Source organism: Eubalaena glacialis, chromosome 11, assembly GCF_028564815.1.
Source record: "Eubalaena glacialis isolate mEubGla1 chromosome 11, mEubGla1.1.hap2.+ XY, whole genome shotgun sequence".
In the NCBI taxonomy this organism is placed as follows: domain Eukaryota; kingdom Metazoa; phylum Chordata; class Mammalia; order Artiodactyla; family Balaenidae; genus Eubalaena; species Eubalaena glacialis.
Window position 1 is genome coordinate 38,978,969 of NC_083726.1, and position 23,319 is coordinate 39,002,287.

General features: G+C 37.4%; 1 protein-coding gene and 1 pseudogene across 10 annotated transcripts in view; both read left to right on the forward strand.

Moving 5' to 3' along the window:
* Positions 1-23,319, forward strand: part of LIN7A (lin-7 homolog A, crumbs cell polarity complex component) — a 393,426-nt gene that overhangs the window by 200,752 nt on the left and 169,355 nt on the right. For all 10 annotated transcript variants that reach the window (XR_009702499.1, XM_061204882.1, XM_061204880.1 and 7 more), the window contains 2 exons: positions 4,693-4,764; positions 7,058-7,267. Coding sequence is in view for 9 of the 10 variants with exons in the window: in XM_061204882.1 (XP_061060865.1) it covers positions 4,693-4,764; positions 7,058-7,267 (282 nt within the window). In the remaining variant the exon portion in view is untranslated. The remainder of the gene's footprint in view (positions 1-4,692; positions 4,765-7,057; positions 7,268-23,319) is intronic.
* Positions 2,337-3,680, forward strand: LOC133101041 (lupus La protein homolog; annotated as a pseudogene).

Sequence of the window (23,319 nt, forward strand, 5' to 3'; positions counted from 1 at the left end):
AATCCATTTTGAATTAATTTTTGTGTATGGTCCAAGATAATAGTTTAGTTTAATTCTTTTGCATGTGGCTGTCCAGTTTTCTCAACACCATTTATTGGAGAGACTGTCCTTTCCCTATTGTGTATTCTTGCTTCCTTTGTCATAAGTTAATTGACCATACATGTATGGGTTTATTTTTGGGCTCTCCATTCTGTCCCATTGATCTATGTGTCTGTTTTTATACCAGTATCATACGGTTTTGATTACTACAGCTTTGTAATATAGTTGGAAAACAAGGAGTGTGATGCCTCCAGCTTTGTTCTCCTTTTTCAAGATTGCTTTGTCTAATCAAGGTCTTTTGTGGTTCCATATAAATTTTAGGATTGTGTTCTATTTCTGTGAAATATGCCATTGGAATTTTGTTAAGAATTGCATTGAATCTGTAGATTGTTCTAGGTGACATGGTCATTTTAACAATATTAATTCTTCCAGTCCATGAGTATGGAATATCTTTTCGTTTATTTGTGTCTTCTTCAGTTTCTTTCATCGATGTCTTATTAGTTTTCAGTGTACAGGCCTTTCACCTCCTTGGTTAAAAAAACATAGTTTTTGGTTTAATCAGTTGATGACAACCATTCCTCCTCCCCCAATTATTTGCTACATGATTGTCCTCATAAACATCCTTGAATGCAAACAAACATGTCACTCCCCCAGAAAAGATGACCACAATGACTCCAGACAAACTCAGTTGGCCAGGAGCCAAGGAGGGAGAAATTTACTCTGCTTGGGGAAGGCAGAGAATGTTTAACAGAGAAGACAATATTTGAGTTAAGCCTTTAATGATTGTGTTAAACTTAGATAAATAAGAGTCTTCCTAATGGAAGGGCATTCCCAACAGAACATACAGCATGTGCAAAAGCCTGGGCAACTAAGAGGGTGTGATATGTTTGGGTAATGGTCAGGGAGGAGAAAAGGAAGTAGGAAAACAAGACTAAAGAGGAGGCTGTGCTCTGCATTATTTTCACTAGCTTGACCTTTGTAAGCATTTGACTTTGCAACCTTTACTGCAAGGGCAGCAGACAGCCAAGAGCACAGCAGCAGTATGGTCAGGTAGGTACTTGATGTTGATAACTAAAGTCTATAGTGTTTTGGTGGTAGAGAGACCCAATTAAGACACTAATGCCGTGCTTCGAGCAACAGATAATAAATAAGTTAGGATGGAGCAAACGGGTCAGATTTGAGAGAGTTTATTAACAAGAGAAACAGGCAAACAGGCTGGAGAAAATCCTCCTCTTAAATGGGCTGTAAGAGCAAGTAAGTGGCATTTATTTGTGGAAGGGCCATTTCTGTGAAACAAAACGATGCACTTTCAAGGAAATAACATGGAAACTCGTTTAGCAGTTATTTTGATAACCTAAAGAATTTGCATTAACAGGTCCCAGTTCCACAAAATGCTCTTCTGGAAACTTGTTCTCTTCCTGTTCACATTTCCCACAGAAACTGAATACCCCAGTTATTTAGTGGAAACATAAGGATAAAAGGTGGATCCTGAGTAGTGCTCCTACCTTTCTACTCCAGACCACTTTGTCTTTCTCCTCCTAAATATGCTACCTGGGAAAGATGAATCAGCATTAGTGGAGATTCAACCAAATATATTTGAGAAATGAGCCAATAAAAAATGTTGGGAAATCAGTCCCAGACATTCAATGCATGGTTGTTGAATGGATGAATTAATCAAATTTTGAATTCACCTTAATAATTTTTGACTTAAGCATATAAAATAAGATTAATAGAAAGGAAAAAATCTTCAATTAAAATTTTCCTATTTCATCTTTTACTGATATAGCTAATGGGTCACTCCTGAAAAATACTCCAGCATAATACCAAATGGACTTTTACCCCTGTGCCTTATGCAATAGATATTTACAAATTTATTATTTATATCTTCAAAATGAGCATATAATCAAGCATATTTAATCGTCTTATTTTTTCAAAATATCTTCTTCAAACTATCATTTAAAAGACATCCTCTATACTTCAGTTTATTTAAAATTGAGCAATTTATTTTACGACTGATTTCCTAACCCCCATCCCTGGTAGTTTAAAGGAAAAACAGTTTTTCTATTGTGTTTCAACAATTTGTATAGTTGTGTCTAGAATCATAATTAGTAATAATATCTGCTGTCTAAGGAGTACCTGCTGTGGATGGCGTTTTGAAAGTATTCTTTCAAATAAAAACAACCATACTGGCCGGGACAGCCCCCATCTTCTTTAGGTGCATCGGGCAAGCCGGCGGTGCTGGGGAGGGGAGATACTGCGGTCGCTGTTAGTGACCCTGTGGCGCGTCTCTGTGGGACCGGGAACGTAAAGATAGCCAGAATGGCAGAAAATGGTGATAATGAAAAAATGGCTGCTCTGGAGGCCAAAATCTGTCATCAAATCGAGTATTATTTTGGTGACTTCAATTTGCCACGCAACAAATTTTTAAAGGAACAGATCAAACTGGATGAAGGCTGGGTACCTTTGGAGATAATGATAAAATTTAATAGGTTAAACCGTCTAACAACAGACTTTAATGTAATAGTAGAAGCATTGAACAAATCAAAGGCAGAACTCATGGAAATAAGTGAAGATAAAACTAAAATTAGAAGATCTCCAAGCAAACCCCTCCCTGAAGTGACTGATGAGTATAAAAATGATGTAAAAAACAGATCTGTTTATATTAAAGGCTTCCCAATTGATGCAACCCTTGATGACATAAAAGAATGGTTGGAAGATAAAGGTCAGGTACTAAATATTCAGATGAGAAGAACATTGCACAAAGTATTTAAGGGATCAATATTTGCTGTATTTGATACCATTGAATCTGCTAAGAAGTTTGTTGAGACCCCTGGCCAGAAGTACAAAGACACAGACCTGCTAATACTTTTCAAGGAAGATTACTTTGCAAAAAAAAATGAAGAAAGAAAGCAAAATAAAATAGAAGCTAAATTACGAGCTAAACACGAGCAAGAAGAAAAACAAAAGTTAGCAGAAAATGCTGAAATGAAATCTCTAGAAGAAAAGATTGGCTGCTTGCTGAAATTCTCGGGGGACTTAGATGATCAGACGTGTAGAGAAGATTTGCATGTCCTTTTCTCAAATCATGGTGAAATAAAATGGATAGACTTTGTCAGAGGAGCCAAAGAGGGAATAATTCTGTTTAAAGAAAAAGCTAAGGAAGCACTGGATAAAGCAAAAGACGCAAATAATGGTAACCTACAATTAAGGAACAAAGAGGTCACCTGGGAAGTTCTAGAAGGAGATGTGGAAAAAGAAGCATTGAAAAAAATAATAGAAGATCAACAAGAATCCCTAAGCAAATAGAAGTCAAAAGGTCGCAGATTTAAAGGAAAAGGAAAGGGAAATAAAGCTGCCCAGATTGGGTCTGCTAAAGGAAACGTACAGTTTCAGGGCAAGAAAACTAAATTTGATAGTGATGATGAACATGATGAAAATGGTGCATCTAGACCAGTAAAAAGAGCAAGAGAAGAAACAAAGAAGAACCTTCATCAAAACAACAGAAAACAGAAAATGGTGCCAAAGACCAGTAATTTAGTAAACATTTTTTATTCATTTTAATTAGATTTTAAGCTGCTTTTGTCTTTGGAGGCTTTTAAAAAGAAAACCGAATTAGGTCCACTTCAATGTCCACCTGTAAGAAAGGAAAATTTTTTTGTCGTTTAACTTGTCTTTTTTTGTTGTTGTTGTTGTTATCCAAATGAGTATGTTTTTATGTATAATTCTGTTTGTGTTCTTTCAGATTATTCAAATATCAAGAGAAACATTCTTCCACTAAATTGCCTTTGTAATATGAGAATGTATTAGTACAAAGTAATAAAATGTATACTGCATAAAAAAAAAAAAACCATACTAAATAAATATTCTTTACCCATTATTCAGATGGGCAAAAAGAGCGTCAAAGTGGTAAAGTAGTTCAACCAAGACCTCATAGTTCCCCAATTGTATTATAAGGCTCAAACGTAGGTCCGTTAGTCAGCAAAACCTGTATGCTTTCTATGACATCATTCTGGGTCCAGATTTTACCCCCCATTCTTTCTATTTCATCTAAATGTTAACATGAACCCATAGTTGATATGTTGTTCTGTATTACTAATTCCAAGAATCTCTTACTTTACTTGTCTTTGCTCCTGAATCTCTATAGTTATGAATTATGAATGTGTATCAGTAACACATTCCAACTTGCATATCTTCCAACATGCAAGGAAAAGATATTGTAATCCCAGCTCTGTGGAATATTAACTTAGAAAACAATTTTTAAAATGTTACCTAGATTCAGGAAATAACTATATACATTATTTTTATTACATATTTGAGAGAGAGAACTATAAATAATGGTAAAAAATTTTACCAACAGCGGTTTTTATAAAACCAAATATAAAAGTTTTGTCACTTGATAAACATGGATAGCCAAATTAAAAAGTGAATAAAAGTGATTGCCCTCTCTTCTCTGCCCTAACCACCGCCTGCCCCCCCCCCAAAAAAAAATAGGAGGGATTTTTGGTCCAAATCATCAGGATAATTGATTCAAACCTATTTCACTTTGTGATAGGGAACTTCTGTCTTACAATGAAAATTTATTGTCCTATCTGCAATGAAAGAATTGATGTTCTTAATGTTCTTACACATTCTTTTTTTATGTGAACATTTTAGGTGTATCAATATATGCATGAAACGATAACTGTTAATGGCTGTCCTGAATTCCGTGCCAGGGCCACAGCAAAGGTAAGACTTGAGTAACTTTAAAAATATACTTAACCCCAGTGATCTAGTAATTGATTGTGCGCGTGTGTGTTTCAGGTATTCTCGTGTGTACACTGTAAGAGAATTTAGACATCAGTGGCAGCCCAGAGTCTAGAACCAGTACTACTTCCCAGGTAAAAATCCTAATGGAAAATTGAACGTTTCTGCTGCTTCTGTAGCTTAAGAAAGGAGAATGATTTCATTAAACTCACTGAATGTTCATTTGGCACAAGCAAATCTGCTGGTTCATTGTATGAAATACTTCTTGGTTTTCTGACACATTCCTCTGATCCAAAAGAACCTGTTCCCTATTCAACGCATGAAGATTTGTACAAGTCTAAAAGTTTTACTCAAGCTAGACATGACAAGAACTCACCTGATACCCACTGATGCAGGATTCTTCCATGTACTCAGCAGAGTAGCTGAATGAATATGATGTTGACCTAAAGGGAAGGTCTGATACCTGTTTTGGTAGTGACCACATTTGCTCTCGAAAAACTCAAATCCAGAGATTGCGGAGACCTTCCGAATGAAAATGTTACAGCAGTAGGATCATGAAATTATCTGGAAAACAGACCATAGGAAATAATAGTTTTAAACTAAAATCACTAATGCAGTTCTTACTTTACAAGTACAGAAATGTTATAATAGATACACATTTGCTTTTTAAAAGCTTTTCTCTTTCTAATATGTGTAAGAAATAAGAACTGCTGGAAATAATCAGAATTTTCCATTTAATTCTTTTGTGTTACATCACCTCTTGTTTGGTTTCTCTCCTGATTTTTCAGTTTTCATTCTGTAGCTGAACAGTATAGATTCGTGATTTTTTTGTTTTTTGATTTTTTTAACCCAGGCAAAAAGAGGGTATTATTATCATTACGTCATGCTTTGCTTGTACTGAAGTGGAACACACACAGAAAAATGATCCCTACATGGTTTAATTAAGGGGAAAGTGAATTATGTAGTGTTTTACCATTCTCATTTCTTATTCATGTAGAACAGCAGGATAGCAGCATAATGTTGCAATAGCACAATATTTTCTGGTTGTTTCTGGGCTGTCTGCATTGCATCCATGTCAGCCATTAAAATCTATGCATGACAGCAAGGTTTGCATGAGCAGATGCATGTAGCTAAAAACAAGCCATTATTTCCATATCATTCACTATCTTTCACTAAATGCAGACAGTAGCATAATGCTAAATTGATGTGATAATGCTGTGTGTGGAAAAGAATGTACAGTCGTTGGGAATCAATATTTTCACAGTGTTGAGTAAGTCACTTTATAGTAGGTATCTAACCAACTGTAGTTAAGGCAGTTTACCAGAGGTGGAAAATAAGAAGCAGCAGAAGAATCTTTTCTTGATAGAAACTATTTAAATCTTCTCCATGGAGGGGAGGGGGGTGAAAACTAATGGTAATTTGTTTCCTTCAACTTATTTTTAAAATTAATATATATGAATTTTAAAATAAAGTTACATCCATATTAAATGATATTTTGTACATCTAGGTATAAAACCATGGACTGCTCATTTTGCCTACGTTACTACAGTAGTTGAAATATTAATGTAAAATATAGGGGGAAAAAACCTGTGCCAGATAAGAGGACCTCTCATAATAATATGGAATATTGATATGAAGTAATTATCATCTGTTTGAATCTATTATTTTCTTTTAGCTTTTTTTTCTTTTAGGCATTTTCAATTAAAAAAAAAAAGAAACTAAATTTTCTAAGCCAGTGGTTTGGCAATAGCAAAATTCTAGATGTATTCACCAGTATATATACATATAAGTGCTCCTCAGTGTATTGAATACATTTATGTGCAAACACCAAGTTAGACTGTGTGTCATACAAAGAAGTGTAAGCCACAGTCTCAGCCCTTCAGGTGCCCATGGTCAACATATATACAGTATATACAATAATTATAGTTTATGTACCATATGTAGGTATTATATGTACCAAAGCTGTTTGGAGTCCAAGAATAGGAAGATTTGCACCTAACCAAGGTTAGTGGGAAAGATTTTTATGAGGAAGGGAAATTTTTATCATAATGGGTAAGGTCTAGAGAGGTGGACATATCAATAGTTGGGCTGAGCTTTACCAAAGAAAGGAATTATAAAGGACATCTAAATGAAGAAAGCCCCCTCCCTTTCGTGTTCTTTCTTTCACAGGAGAATGCTATAAAATAGGAGGAGTTGCCTGATCTACACACTGCAAGTCATATGATTAGCCTTATTTCCCTCGTTTTTATCACCAAATGACCATCTTTTCTTTCAGGCAACAGTTGCAGCTTTTGCAGCTAGTGAAGGCCACTCCCACCCTCGGGTAGTCGAGCTGCCAAAAACAGATGAAGGCCTTGGTTTTAATGTGATGGGAGGAAAGGAGCAAAATTCCCCCATTTATATCTCTCGCATCATTCCTGGAGGGGTGGCCGAAAGACACGGAGGCCTCAAGCGAGGAGACCAGCTACTATCAGTGAATGGAGTGGTATGTTCATAACATAATCAGAGGTTTTTCTCTCTAAGCACAGTCTTGTTTTTCCCCTGCTGTTACTAAAGTCAATGTTGAAATCCTAGAACAAATCTTAATTTTGTGTCCAAACAGCTTCCTCAGCATTGATGGATATTAAGCCTACAAAAGCAGTAATTTTATAGTTTTGATGTATCATTTTGTCTTATTTAGGGATGATAAGTAGGACCTAGTGGGAAAATCATCCCAAGATATTATCCCAACTAGTAGAATTTCCCCCATATAATACTACAATTGAATTAATATTTAAAAGAACATAATTTCAAGTCACTTTTATTCAAAGTTATTATAAGCAAATATACACATTTAAAAAATAAAGCTAAAACTTCTCACTCTATATATTTTTCATTTTCATTTTCATTAAAGAGGAAGAATAATTTTAATATGTGTAATAATAACACACATGGAAAAGGCTAATGCACAGATAATTCTGTAAGCCGGGTATACAGCTATAGTATAACAAAAATATATCAGCCTCTTTCCTGGAAAAGTTTGATTATATTATCTATTCATCATATTTATTTTAGTTTTCACATAAAGTTAAAACTAAGAACATACATTTTTTTCATAACCTCATATTCTTTGGATGCTATCACCTCCACATGTAATAACGAGTTGTTAATGAAATGGCTTCATGTGAAATGAATAATTTTTCCCCATAACTTCTACTTAAATCAAAAATAATTAACCTAAAAGCATAAATTTCAGAAGTATAGATAGGAACATATCAAAGTTTACTTTTCTGTTCACCTAGGATCTGTCTTCTAAGAACTTAAGATTTTAAAGAATAAATTAGATTTGGGTTATTTGTGGCCATATTGATTTCTGCTAAGGACATAATATCCAAAATAAATGAGTTTGGAATGTGATATTTTGTTGGTAAATTCTTCTATTTATATCTTGCATTGTTTTTTTTTTTTAGCCTGATTAGTAGTTTTATAGGACCCAAAATCATTCATTCAACTCCACTGATCTCTGATGTACATCAAAATCATCAGTCCATGAATATTTTATTTCCCTTAAGCACTCCAATTCTAAAATTACCATTTCATTTACTTTTTTCTATGCAACAATGCTTTGAGATGAGCTTTTTACTGACCTTTGGATAACTATGACTTTTTCAAAGCATGTTTCAACTGACAATTTCATAGTCAAGCTTTCTAGGAGAGGGCTCTAGAGCTAGGTCATGCAATTATGTCACAGAGTAATCTGTGCCTCAGTGTATGAAATTACAATTTCTCTGAATATATTGGGTAGATCAAAACAGAGTATAGATTTTAAAACATGAGAAGTACAAAAAAAGAACCAAAACTATATTAATAGTAAGTGTATATATATAAAGCAACAGTAAATATATATTAAATCAATTTAATATGAGTTGACTTTAAGCTATCTGTCAAAAGGGCTAAAGAGCCTTTGTTTAACCCATACATTTGCAGGGAACCCAGCTGCTGCCATTTCATAACCACTCATCCATTCCTTGCAATGACCATGTGACTTTATCAGGGCATCTGTGGGAGGAATTGGAGCAATGGAATCAGACACAACAGGCTTTACCACTCAATATCCATATTTTTATGGATTAATATCCCCTAAACCTGAATTTCCTAATCTGAGTAAGGGGAGTAGTGACTAATTTGAAGGGCTCTGATGAAAATTAAAATGAGGAAAATGTGTGTTGAGAGCTATCCTGTGATAATTTGGTTATACACACCTTTGATAGGTAAGTGTGGTTACTGCAGAATGTTGAACAGGGTTAGCAGTCCCCCTATGATATTGCTATTGCCAGTTATAAGTTTTAAAGCAAATTCTGCTACACATATAGGCATATTTTAGCAAACATTTACTAGCAAATAGGCATTAATAGCCTCATACAATCTCTTCCGTAAGTTTGATGACATCCTAGTTCTCTGCCCATTCAGATGTTCCAATCATTACCTTGAAAAAAAGGTTTACTTGAGGCAGATGAAACAATGTTCCAGAGCCAGGATTTTGTTATCTTTATATTCAGCATCAAACAACCAGAAATTCTACTAGACTGACAGTTGGAAATAAGAAGCTTTAGTGTTCAACTTAGGCCACTGATCCTTTGGTACAGGCTGTGGGCCTCCTTAAGAGTTTTGTAACCTGGTCATTGCAAAGGTGGGGGACGTCTCCAAAATCTTTAGTATTCCAGTTATATTTAAAACCTTTAATTTTGTCGATTAAGTTCCATTTATAATGCTAGTTAATAAGTCACTAATTGTGCCAGTGAGAATCCATTTCTGACATATGTTGCTAATAAAACAAAGCATCAAGATGGGTATAACAAATGCTTTTGTAGTGACCAACCTCTAGAATGTTGCCTTGGTAACACCCTATAATGTTTGCTGACCACCTAGACTGCTTTAAGCTTCTAAGTTTGGAGTTTAAAACATTGTACATCTATACAATCAAACTATACATTATAAACTACCTATTTTAAAGTACTTAAAAGTAAGTTATATACATTTTAACAGTACTAATATTTATCAGATATTCATCAAAAGGTAGTTTTCCTTCTGTAAATGAGAAATTTCATGACCCAGTGGGTTTCCAATAGTCACACAAAGTAGTTAATCCAAGGCAACAACCCTGGGCTCCTAACACTGAATCCACAGGTCTTTTCAGGATAAATAATTCCAGGCAGATAGCAGTATTTAATGAAAAAAAAAAATTCTGTAATGGAAGGGCCAAAAAGAGAAAATGTTAGCAAATGATCAAATTTACACTTTAAAGTACCATTTGGGGAAATTAATATGGAAGATTTTCAGAACATGCCATTCTAAACTGAGAACAAATTTTGGAAGGAAGTGATTTGAAGGGCTGAAGCAAACCTTACTACTTCAGTACGAGTACTCTGAGGAAAATTTCCTAGTGTCCTACTTGAAAAGTAAAGAAATTGTTGCATGGACCTTTAAACATCTGAAAAGACAGATGAAAAGATGTCTTAATTATGCATGTTTGTTTTTAATGCCCTACCTGCTTTTAGAAAGGATATATCATGATATCTGATAAAAAGTAAAATATGTTAATACAGAATTATTAACATGGCATGTTAGGTAATGAAGTGGGATAGAAAGGAAGAAAATCAATAAATAGAAATAAAGAAAAGATACAGCAGTAGAGCAAGTACTTTTTTTTCTCTTAGCCTCTTAGAAATCAAAACAGAAGGAAACTCATATCAGCTCAGCTATCATTGGTAGGGATTTTTTTCTATCCCTGAGTTCCAGGAGAAATTTCCCATGGAATTTTTACAAATGAGATATTGAATCACCTAATACAATTTTATAGAAAATGCAGAGGCTTTTTGCGCATGGCTACTTCTTAGGTCAATCCTCAGTAAAAACTTAGAGCTGAATGCTCAATTAAAATTTAACGGTAACAGGAGGTCACAATGTTACAGTTAGAATTTATAGCTTTCTAATGATCTCCTTTTCACCCTTTTATACCGAAGTGTTTCATCAGCAATTTTGAGAAGGACCTAAAGGGCTGTATATAAAGGTTACAGCCAACATGCAGCCAGCAGGGACAGTAAATACATTTAGTGATAGAGTCTGGATACAAAAAATATCAGTAGAATGGTACAATAGGCCTAATTTAATAAGAATCTACATGAAGTCCTGCTCATTTGCCCAGAAAACTAGCTACCTATGTGCAGAATCAGGAAGGAATGGCTAAATAACAAAACCTGAAAAAAAAACAAAAAGCCTGGGGGATTTCAATTGATTTCAAGAGAAAAATGAATCAAGTTGAGGGGAAAAATAGAAAAACACAAAAATATGTTAATGTAATCATAGGGGCCATTAATACAAATATCATGTACAGACAGAGGAGGAGACTGGTCCAGCTCTGAATATGCTGTTCAGCTCACACCCCACTGTGCTTTGATCCTGGTTCCATCCTTGGAATGAACAATAAGCTCATCCAGAGTCAAGCAGTCTTGTATGGGAAGAAGGACTTGCCTTGTTTAGGGTAGAGAAGAGACTCAGGGGAACGATGGCTGCCTTCACTTGTCCTCCATTGTGTGAGGCAGCAGATGGCAGAACCAAGACCAGTGGATAAAAGCCACAGGGAAGGCAGATTACAGCTTATTATAAGAAAGGACCTTTAAACGCATAGGGAAAGACTGAATCATAAGTCAGTATGTGCCCATCATTTGAAGTTTTAATCAGAGATTAGAAGACTAACCAGCAAGAGTATTTCAAAATATGTGTACAGTGTAGAGGGCTGGAACAGTTGGTCCCAAGGTCCCTTCTAACTGTGTGATTGTGTTTTCAGATGGGATTTTGCTGAGACTCCTAAATACCCCTACACACACACACACACACACACACACCCTTATACAGGTAAGTAGGCTCTACCTACTCTCTGTGTACCCTACTAATGAGACATTTTTTTCTTGAACAGAGCATTAGACATTTACTACAATATAATGCTTTTTATTTATCTAGCACTTTACAGTTTATGAACAGTATTTACCTAAAATTCTCCCATTTGTTCCTCAAAAGTCTCATGAAATGGGTAGGGTCAGAGTTTGTTCTCTCTCTCTCACACACACACACACACACACACACATGCAGAAATGGATACACACACATGTGCACACACAGGCCCACACCAAATACACACACAAGAAGTGAATTTCAGCCTTTATTGTGATCATAACCGATGCTTACCAAATGTAATAACTGGTTACTTAAAAAGTAAATCCCAATGAAATCTGAATAAGCTCCATGGATTGAGCCTATGTCAATGCCCTGGTTTTAATATTATACAGTTGTTTTAAAAGATGTTAATATTTAGGGAAGCTGGGTAAAGGATGCACAGGACCTCCCTGTACATTTCTTTTCAACTTCCTGTGACTCAATAATTATTTCCTAATAATTTTTTAAAAGGGAGAAAGTCCCCAAGAATCAACCTGAAATATGATATCCTCCTGGTGCTGATGGGAGAGAGGACAGATGGAGACAGGAAGGCACAGGGCAGAAAGATAAAATAAAAGCATAAGAACTTTAAAAATATGTCATAGTCAAAAGAGACCTTCATTAGCTCCTGAAATCCAGGCATTGTTTTTAGAGCATCATTGGTAGGGAAATTGCAGTTAAATTTGCCCAGCTCTGTAGTTAATCCTAAATAAAGCTGTCGATACAGTGTATGAACAGTGCTAATTGATTTTTAAGCATAACAGATGAACGAGTAAAACTTGAGGGATGTAACAGAATAAATTGTTTTCCTGGAATCTGGCTTTTCTCCCATTTTATAAATACCTATGCCAAGTTAAGGGTGAGTCCTCACAGCCCAAATTATTTATGCAGAAAGGCTGTCAGGTGTGGAATGAGGATGAAACATAAATTAGAACTGTCTAGATCTGAGCTCTGTGAACCTACAGCATCCCAGATGGGAAATCTGTATTAAATCTTACTTATCTATTATCTGAACAAAGAGAAAATATACATAAGAAGATATTTTTAATTACTATGAAATATACTAAGATTTCTATGAAAATTTAAGCTATGCATTAAAAACACATGCCCCATTGACAGCAGTAATTTTTGTTCATTGCCTTCAGTCTTAGAACAGCACCTATCTACACAGTCAAAGCTCCATATATATTTGTTTAACTCCAGGCACCATTGTAAGCACTTTACATATTGAATTTATTATTTCCTCGTAATGATCTTTTGTGGTAGGTGCTCTTATTGTCACTCTTATTTTACAAATGAGGAAACTGAGGAAGAGCGAGATCAAATGACTTGCCCAAGGTCGTACAGCTACTGAATGACAGAGGTGGAGAGTCTAACCTGGGCAGTCTGGCCTTATTCATCCTAATTTAAGGGTAAATAAATATCTTAGCCCTTAAAAGATAAGTATTTTTCTGTATGGTGTAGAAAAGATCAAGTTTTTGTTTTTTGTTTTTTTTAACTTTTATGGGTTTGCATAAGCATTTTTGGTTGGGAGAGGGTCTGTTGTTTTTCTGTTTCTCATAAAGGGCTTTGACCTTTAAAAAGTTAAGAACCATTCCTGAAAAACAGTAGCATTTTGGAAAAGGAGGCATTTACTTGAATTCAAACGGCTCAGAATCCTGAGGGGGTGCAGAGAGTTTGGTATGAAAGTGTTTGATTGTTCCATCCCTGCCTAGCCCATCACTCCACCTTGTGTCAGGCGCAGAAAGCACAGGGCCAGAGTGTGGCCTGAACAGCCAGCGACAGCCCTGATCCACACTCACCCTTGGGGGTCCACGCGGCTGTTAGAGGGAAGCCGTGCAGGCATAAAGAGGGGGAAGGCAAAGCAGAGCTTCAGCCTTTGGGTCCCTGTAGAGGCCTGGCATGAGCATCCCTAAGTTCTAGGCTAGGAGGCCTCAAGTAAAGCTATTCTCAAATTCTCTTTGCCAAGGAATTGTTACCAGATTCTTTACCTTGCTGGGCAGCTGAGTGTGAGACTGTTTGGGTTATAATTAAATAGGAGTGCGAGCTGGAATTTCAGTTAAGTGCTGAAAATTTTTGTTCTCTTAATAATTTCATGTGACACTCCACGCACAGTTGTGAAGGCTCCAAGACAAGTACGATTATGTTGCCTTAACCCAGTCACTTTAGGAATGGCACAAACAAGGCAGCATAATCCGGTATATTTTGCAACATTGAACAGGTAGTGTTCTAGTCCCCTTCATTCTGAATGGGCTCATGATAGATCTTCTCACTTAAAAAGCAGAATAGAAGAATATTGTGCTATCCCAACTGAGCAGGTAACAATAGCTGTGAGCACAGGCCAGAACTGCTACATTCCTACCCTGCGATTTCAGCCTACAGGAATGGGCACCAGGTACATTAGCTCTCAGACGTTAATAGACCAACTTGAGCTTTGAGCATACCCTGAGGTTGTGCCGATGAAATTGACCGAAAATTTATCAATGCCAGAATACACTCAAATTTAGCAAATATTAAAGTACAAGTCTCTATATGCTGGAAAGCATTCCCACCCATGGGGTCAGACTGACCTAAATCTCTATTTAGATTGCTAGTAATGGGTGTTTGACTATTCAGTTCTCTTCTGGTACAGTCTTTTTCATAGTTATTTTTACCATTTGTTGTTTGTGTTTTTCTCATTTTGTGCTATTTTAGCAATATTTTTCATTCATTCAACAATTATTTGTAAAGCACTTATTATGTGACAGCTGCTAAGCAGAGACCTGGGTATAAATGTGAACAAAAGAGAAAGGGTTATAAATAATTTCGTGGAACTTTCTGTCTGGTAAAGAGTAGGAAAATAGTGATGATGATAATAATAAACATACAGGCATACCTTGTTCACTGTGCTTTGCAGATAATTGAGTTTTTTACAAATTGAAGGTTTGTGGCAACCTTGCATTGTAAGATGATGGTTAGCATTTTTTAGCAATATTTTAAAATTAAGGTATACACATTGTTTTTTCAGACATAATTCTATTGTACACTTCATAGATTACAGAGTAGTGTAAACATAATTTTATATGCACTAAGAAACCAAAAAGTACGTGTGACTCACTTTATTGTGATATCTGCTTCATTGTGGTGGTCTGGAACCAAACCTTCAGTATCTCCAAGGTATGCCTGTATACATATCCATGTATATGTAACTGGTGGTATAGCCATCACTTATCCCAGCATAAAGGAAATTCCCCCAGAGATTCAGTTCAGTTCCACACTGGTCAGAGTAATGAGATTTTTACTCCATGTGTGTATTAGTTTCTGTGGCTGCTGTAACAAATTACTGCGAACCTGATGCCTTAAACAATAGAAGTTTATCCTCCCACATTTCTGGAGGCCAGAAGTCAGAAATCAGTTTGAATGACCCCAAACCAGGTTGTTAGCAGGGCTGGACTCCCTCCAGAGACTCTAGGGGAGAATTTGCTTCTTGCTTCTTGCATCTTCTGTGTTGAATCTCCCTCTCCTTCTTTCTTACAAGGACACTTCTGATTGCATTTAGGGCATTTAGATAAATCAAGGTAATCTCATCTCAAGATTCTTAAGTTGATCATATCAGCAAGGACCCTTTTTCCATACAAGGCAACATTTACAGGTTCCAGTGAATAAGACCTGATGTCTTTGAAAACCATTATTCTAAATTCAGAGGGCTTACAAGTTTCCAGGGCTATGGAAAGGGATCACTTGTCCACAGACCATGAGCACACTGGTTTTCCACTCTCAGGACAGTATATGCTGAGTATTTTCCACCTACTCCTGGTTCTGACAATGCAACTTTCTTTTTCCCCTCCCACTTTGAATACTTTTCTCCTTTTACTTCTGCCTGTATAATCAGTGAAGCTTTTCATCCTTCTCTTCCTCCTGCCCCCCGCCCCCCGGCCCCAATCTCTATCTAGTCTTTGGATGATGGGGGGAAAAAAAATGCAACCCTCTCTTTCTGCCTTACTGTCAAAGTCTTTCAGCTATTTCTGAGTTTCTTTATTTGCTCTGTAGATGTAAGCTGAAGGAAGCAAAGGAGGAGGGGAAGTACACAAAAAACCAAATTTATATCAATACTCCAGAATATAACACTGCCTCATAATGAAGTACTATAACGTGTTAAAGGGGAAAAAGGAGAAGAAAACAAGGTGCCGTATAAAAGAATAAGAGGCGCTCCTTTTAATAGTGTTAGGGATAGCCTCTTTGAGGGGTGACATTTAAGCTGAGACTAAGGGCAAGGACGAGTCAGTCGTCATCAGAAGAAAGAGCTTGTGTGAAGGTATCCAGGCAAGAAAGTCCATGACTTGTAGTGTAGGATTGTTACCTACCAGGGTTCTTGGCCTTCCTTAATCAATAGAAATTGATAAGAAACCAGACAAGAAATTCAGGCAAGGCTTTACTGGGGCCCCTGCTGCAGCAGGGGGGAGCGAAAATAAGTAACAGGCTCCCTTGCTTGCTCCCCAAGGAGGGGTGAGCTCATTCCTATATGGGGTGAGAGTAGGGGTGTGTCCAGGGGTCTGGCCGGAGGGATGGCTTAGGTGCTTTGCCCACCCCTTTGGTGGTGCTGAGTACAGGGGGCATGCGCAGTACCCTGCTTTTGCTCCCAACATCTTGTTTTTGCTCCTGGCTCTTCAGAAGTAGCAGTGGGATTTGGTCCTTTTGTATCTTGTTGTCCATAATTTGCCCCAGCTGTGCATGCACGCAGTTATTTTTGGTCCCTTATAGTTTCTTTGTACTTTGTTGCTGGAGGAGACGTTTGTCCAGGTGCAAGCCCTGCAGCAAAAAGTCCCAGTCTCAGGTCCCAGCCTGTCTCAGGATTGGCTGAAAAAAGAGCAGGGAGACTGGGTCATGGAGAGTTGGACAAGATGAGCTGAAGAGTGGTGGGAGCCAGATAGGGCAGATTCCTATAGGTGCTACCAAAAAGGTTACATTTTATTGTAAGTGCAATAGGAATCTCGATGTTGTCCATCAATTCTGAAATCTGGTGTTATACTAAGAATTTCTGATACCTACTATGGCTAGTCACTAAAAACTGAAGTGTCTTATACTTTTTCTGTTTTAGTGTAGTATTATTATTTTTTCTATATTGAAATTTTCTTTCTAAACCCTTAAACCACTTGAATAAGATCTGGCATCTGATAACTTTAGAAGTAGTTTTCTGTCTTTTTATCGCTACTTTTAATGGAAATTAGAAAACTTTTACTTTATTGTCAATTGATATTTTCAACATTTCAAATAAGTCATTACATTTCAAGTTCTTATAGTTTCTGAGGAGTTTAAGGATAGTCTAACCATAATATGACCATTTACAATTTGGGGACTCTATTTCATCATCTGTAAAACAGAGATAATATCTTTCTCACATGGCTGATCTGAAGATTAAAATAAGAGAAAGTGTGTGAAAGTATCTGCCACTATGGCAGATATCTTTTAAAAACCCAATAGCTGGGACTTCCCTGGTGGCGCAGTAGTTAAGAATCCGCCTGCCAGTGCAGGGAACACGGGTTCGAGCCCTGGTCCGGGAAGATCCCACATGCCGCGAAGCAACTAAGCCCGTGTGCCACAACTATTGAGCCTGTGCTCTAGAGCCCACAGGCCACAACTACTGAGCCCATGTGCCACAACTACTGAAGCCCGCGTGCCTAGAGCCCGTGCTCCGCAGCAAAAGAAGCCACTGCAATGAGAAGGCCGTGCACCGCAACCAAGAGTAGCCCCCGCTCGCCACAATTAGAGAAAGCCCGTGCGCAGCAACAAAAACCCAACACAGCCAAAAATTAAAAATAAATAAATACATAAAATAATTTTAAAACCCCAATAGCTGCTAACTATTAATTATTATTAACTGTTAATATAAATTTCTTTTCTTTAAGGCAGGTAATAGTCTCCTTCCTATCTTACAATTTTCTTGCCTGTAGATATAAACTTTCAGCTCAGACTAAGTCATTTCCTCTGCTCTGTTTATTTTCAAGAGACAATAAACGTCTCTCATTAAATATTCTAATTTCAGAGGCAGTTAGCTCCCACTCATGTGCTGTTGATTATTGGCAAGTCATTGATTTTTGGGTGTCCTTACATCTGTAAAACTGATGTAACGACAGCGTCCTATCTACCTTTCCTAATGAAGGTAAAAGAGAGAATTGATAAATATAGCACTGGCAAAAATATGACTTTATCTTTCCACAAAAATATAGCATTATTGCTGTATATTATTATTAAACAGCCTTTTCATCAAACCCCCAGATGGATGTCTTCATAGTTCTTGTGGCAGCAAAGTCTTAATTTACAAAAGCAGAAAATGTAAACAGAGTAAGGATCCTTCTATTGGCTGAGAAATAAGCGGTTCACCTTGAAGGAATACAGTGCTTGCCTTCAAGTTCTGTGCTAGGTCACGTTCTGGCATCATTTATGCTTTATGAAACTCATCAAACCCAATTACCAGTTATTGTTTTAACCATTATTGGAGAAACCAATTTCTGTTGCCTAAAAACTATGCTTTATGATTCGATTTAAGCCCAACCTGCTTGAGAAGGACCATTCTTCTAACTTACTAAATGTTGGCCTGGAGACTACTGGTACCAGCCTAAAGCAAAGTCGGAATGTTGTTAATATAACCACAGCTCCATAGGTGTACCCAATGAAATGCAAACCAAGTTAAGTCTCAGAGTTTGTACAGTTTTATAGAATGGATTTTGATCTTGTTCCTGATTATACACTCAAAGAAAGAAGACACGGATACAGATGGGAATCAAATAACACTTCATGAGCTACATGTGATTACTGGGAGGTTCATGTAACATGCCCAAACTTTAACTCAAATGTTAGTTGCTGAGCCTCAGCTATGGGAAATTCAGTGAGAGAGTCTTAGAAGTTGTGGTGCCAGAACCACAGTTTCTAAGTTCAGCCATGGGGTGTGGACAGTTTTAATGAAGTTGCAAAGTATCTTATATTGAACCATAAGCCTTCCCTCCTTGGTTTGCTCTGTCTTCTCTCATAGATACAGAATCATTCGTCGGTACCTTTTTTACTGCTGACTTTACTCTGAAGTGTAAATTACATTGTAGCCCTTCAGTGGCACCTAAACACTTCTCAGAAGTCATGTTTTTATCCATAGGTGTGCCTGTTATCACCAACAACTATGCAAATATGGCGTAGCTTAAGACTTAGGAATGTAACTTTGAATATGAAGCAAGGCACTGAGACTTTACATCCTGGAGTTAAAGTCTGAATATGTTGCAATTATGTTTTTGACTGAGCATGAATTTAAATCTCTGCAAGGCTGGTATGCACAAGATTTGATCTCCTAAAATCAGCCTGAGCCTAGCTTATCACCCAGCACCTGCATCTCAACTCAGCTTTTTTGTTCTGAACTCATCACCACATATGCAGTAGTCAGTACATATTCAGAAATATAGTAAAATGTGACATTAGAAAACTTGAGGATTCTAGACAGTCACTGGGCTTCTACTTCTGAAAGCCACGGGAGCATGATGCTGTAATAGATTTGGTTTTGTAAAAGTAGATTTGGCTCCCCTTAGAGTAGGAGTGATAAATTTGACTACAGTGGGGACCAAGAAGAGATTATATAAATGAATGGAGATGACCAAGTGGGAACTGTGGCAATCTAGAGAGGAAATGTCCCAACACAGTTCCAGCCAGTTATTGCCATTGGATAATGTGGACAGTGTTGGCGGACAGTTCAGAATTTTTAAAAACAAAAAACACCTTCTGGCTTTGTAGAGGAGATGATATATAAGTAGAATTTTAAAAGGATAAATAGTAGTTATCTATAGAAATGTAGGTTGATGGAGGGTTACTCCAGGCAGAGGAGACAACATAATTCACAAACGTAAGAAACAGCATGATGTCTGTAGCAAAAGAGTAAGGCAGGGCTTCCCTGGTGGCGCAGTGGTTAAGAATCCGCCTGCTAATGCAAGGGACACGGGTTCGAGCCCTGGTCTGGGAAGATCCCACATGCCGCGGAGCACCTAAGCCCGTGTGCTACAACTACTGAGCCTGCACTCTAGAGCCCGTGAGCCACAACTACTGAGCCCATGTGCCACAACTACTGAAGCCCGCACACCTAGAGCCCATGCTCCACAACAACAGAAGCCACCGCAATGAGAAGCCCAAGCACTGCAATGAAGAGTAGCCTCCGCTCGCCACGACTAGAGAAAGCTTGTGCACAGCAACGAAGACCCAATGCAGCCAAAAATTAATTAATTAATTAATTAATTAAAAAAAATAAAAGGGTATTAAGGGAATATTGTGAAAAACATGGCAATACAGGTGAAATGGACGAATTCTGTGAAAGATACATACTAAAAAAAAAAAAAAAAGTAAGGCAAAGTGTGGTGGGATTGGGTTTGGAGGAATGGGCAGGGGCCATGTCGTAGTGTGCCCCATAAACCATGATAAGTAGTCTGGACTTATCATTTGAAGGTGGTAGGAAATGGCCAACATAACATGTTTTTTTTTTTGCGTTTAGATAAGTTGGTCTGGCAACTGCCAGCATGTGGGAGTGGGAGTATGTGAAGGAGTGGAGAAAAAACTGGACGTGGGGAGATCAACTAGGAAACTCCTAGGAGTTTTGGAGAGACATGATGAAGGTCTTGCAAGAAAAGAATTAGGATGGAGAGAAAGGAAGAGATTTCAAAACTGTTTTGGAGGTAATGGTACTATAAGCAAGACCTGGTGGTTGACTAGATGTGAGAGGTAAAGGAGAGGGAATTACCAAGGAAGTCCTAAGTTTCTGGCATGGTTACTGCCTCTTGTTGATACAGGAGAAAAGATGTTTCAGGCTGAGCTCTCAGGAGGACTCGGTGACCTCAGGTCAGAGGCGGGAGCCCACAGGCATCATGGACGAATGTAAAGAAAACTGCATTTCGGGGCCTAAGAGTACAGTTCCACTTGGTGATGGTCCAAAATGTGTTCCAGTGACTTGGCAATTAAAAAAAAAAAAAAGGTGTTTCAGGCAAGAAAGTGAGGTGCCCATTACTCAGCAAATTGTGGTGTCTGCAGGTCATCCATGTGAAAGTATACAAAATAGAACGATTTCATCTGGTTTTGGAGAGGGCATAGGTTTTAGGCCGCAGGTAATTTTAAATGAATTAACTGAGTTCTAGCAAACTGGCAGCATTTTAAAGTAGAAAACTTTATTTTTTTAAAAAATTCTGCTTCGTAAACTTTTCACTAAATTAATTTGTCTTAGTCAGAGTTTCTCAACCTTAGAACAGTTGATATTTTAAACTGGATAAGTCTTTGTTGGAGAGGCTGTTCTGTCTATTGTAGGATGTTTGGCCGCATTCCTGGCCAGTCACACTCCCACCTCCAGTGGTGACCAACAAAAGTGTCTCCAGACATTGCCAGCTCTCCCCTGAGGGGTGAAATCATGCCTGGTTGAGAACCATTTTCTTAAACTAAACTGGTCCAATTTCAAGGAGACTGATACAAACCAAATATTAGGTGCACCATTAAAATCTAAATTGCATACATTATACACTGTATGGTGTATGTGAATAGAATGGACTTCTACCAAATCATAGCATGCACGGAATTTCACAAATGAGGCCAATTCTTGAAAAGAGACTTTATCTAAGGCTTGTCTCTGAATTGAGGATCTGTGAGGAGGAGCCCTGCAGTTGACCCTAATTACCTTCTATAACAAAGGCAAGGAGATTGACCACTCACCATTATTGAACCTGTCTCTACAGGCAAACAGTATTTTAAGAATACCACTTTAAAGGCTTCAATCAGACTGCCAAAAAAGAATTATTAATCACGTGCCATGTGCTTGGCACTGGGAAAGGGACAGTTTAAACAAATCATAGCTCATACCCTAAAGGAGCTCACTTCTATCTAATTCTCCTAGAAACATCAAGTTAAGTTTTTCATAAATAGAGAGGACCACATTACTTATAATTGGCCTGAGCTATAGGTTTGGGTGATTTGGAGAAATTCTGTGTCAATATGTCATAAGCAGAAATATGCTAAGGCCTCGCCACTTTTCTCTTCTGCCTAAGTCTAGAAGGCACAGTATCTATTTGACTACTCAATGAAGTCTTCAGGGTACCAGAGCCCTCTGAGTTTTACAACAGATCTGAAATAAGGCTGGCCACAAGGCTAGGAGTGGGACAGCTGCTAATCCTGAAATTCTCTTTATTTTTGTGCCCATGATCTGTTTAAATTTTTTTAAAGTTTATATTAAATGATCATTATTATGTTGCTCTTCATTCTTATGCAATGTTAGAAGCAATTTTAAATATTACTGACCAGGATGTAGTAATTTCTAGCTAATTACCACAGGGACCCATTGCACACATCATTTCACATGGGTCCTGTTTTGTTGGATGCAGTTGGCAGGAGGGATAATGCAAAGCTGTCTGATGCTAGTTATCAGATCACACATCATTTTATGGTGTCAACATCTGTAGGTATTAAAATACTTTTTCCTCCAGTTGCATTGAATATAATTTTGCACATATTTTGAGTGTTCCACAAAGTACTCCAGTCACTTAAACCTGCTTGGCCTCTAATAAATTTATTTAATTTTTAAGGAAATCATCAAGAGTTTAATTATGTGTAATTTTTTAGTAAGCATGTTTGATTATTCTGTGAAGAAAACAAGTCAAATATAGTCATTAAAATTCCCTCTGACGCACTTTCAATTATTTATAGGAACGTGGGTAACCTAAGTTGAACTTTTAGCTTTACCTCTCTTGGTTGTGTTACTCTTCCTAGATCAAACCGTGATCACCTGCTCAGCTATTCCACCAAACCCTAAGTTTGAGAGCTACTAAATACGGCAGTATATTGACAAAATATACGTAAATGCCCTGTATCTGGAGCACATATGTGGCCAAACGAGGTTGTACAGCATTGCCTGGACATAGTCTTAACATGCATTCATTCATTCAAAAAGTATTTATTATCAACTATAATAAAGATTAAGGAGGATAGGGGGTGTCAGGGTAGAGAGAGGAGGGTGTGGTGCTGGGCAGAGTAGCCTCAGTGAGAAGGTGATATTTGAGAAGAGGAATCACGGAGATGAGGCAGGGGGAGCCGCATGAGTATCTACGGAGGAACATTCCAGGCAGAGGAAAGAATCAATGCAAAGTCCCTAAGATGGAAGAGCACTGGCATGTTGGAGAAGAAACAAAGAAGGTAGAGATGAATTTGGCAGTAGTAGCTCACAGTTTTAATTTTTAAAGTTTTTGCTAATTAAAAAAATGCAACTTTTCAAAAATGTATCTTCTACTCAACATATATGCCACTATATTAATGGTAGTTTGAAAATCCCCAAACACTAGGTGTAGAAATAAAGCAGGCAGCCCTTTAAGTGTAGTAACAAAATTGACTTTTCTGTAGTAACAGAAAAGACTTCCTTTGAGTGCTTACAGGCCAGGCATTTCCTAAGCACTCTAAATGCACTGGGCAAATTAAGTCTCACAAACTAATTCAGTGTAATTTATGGAGTTTCCGAAGCAATCTGGTAACTTCCCTGAACCTTAGTTTCCTCATTGCTAAGAGATGATAATAATAGTGGCTACCTTG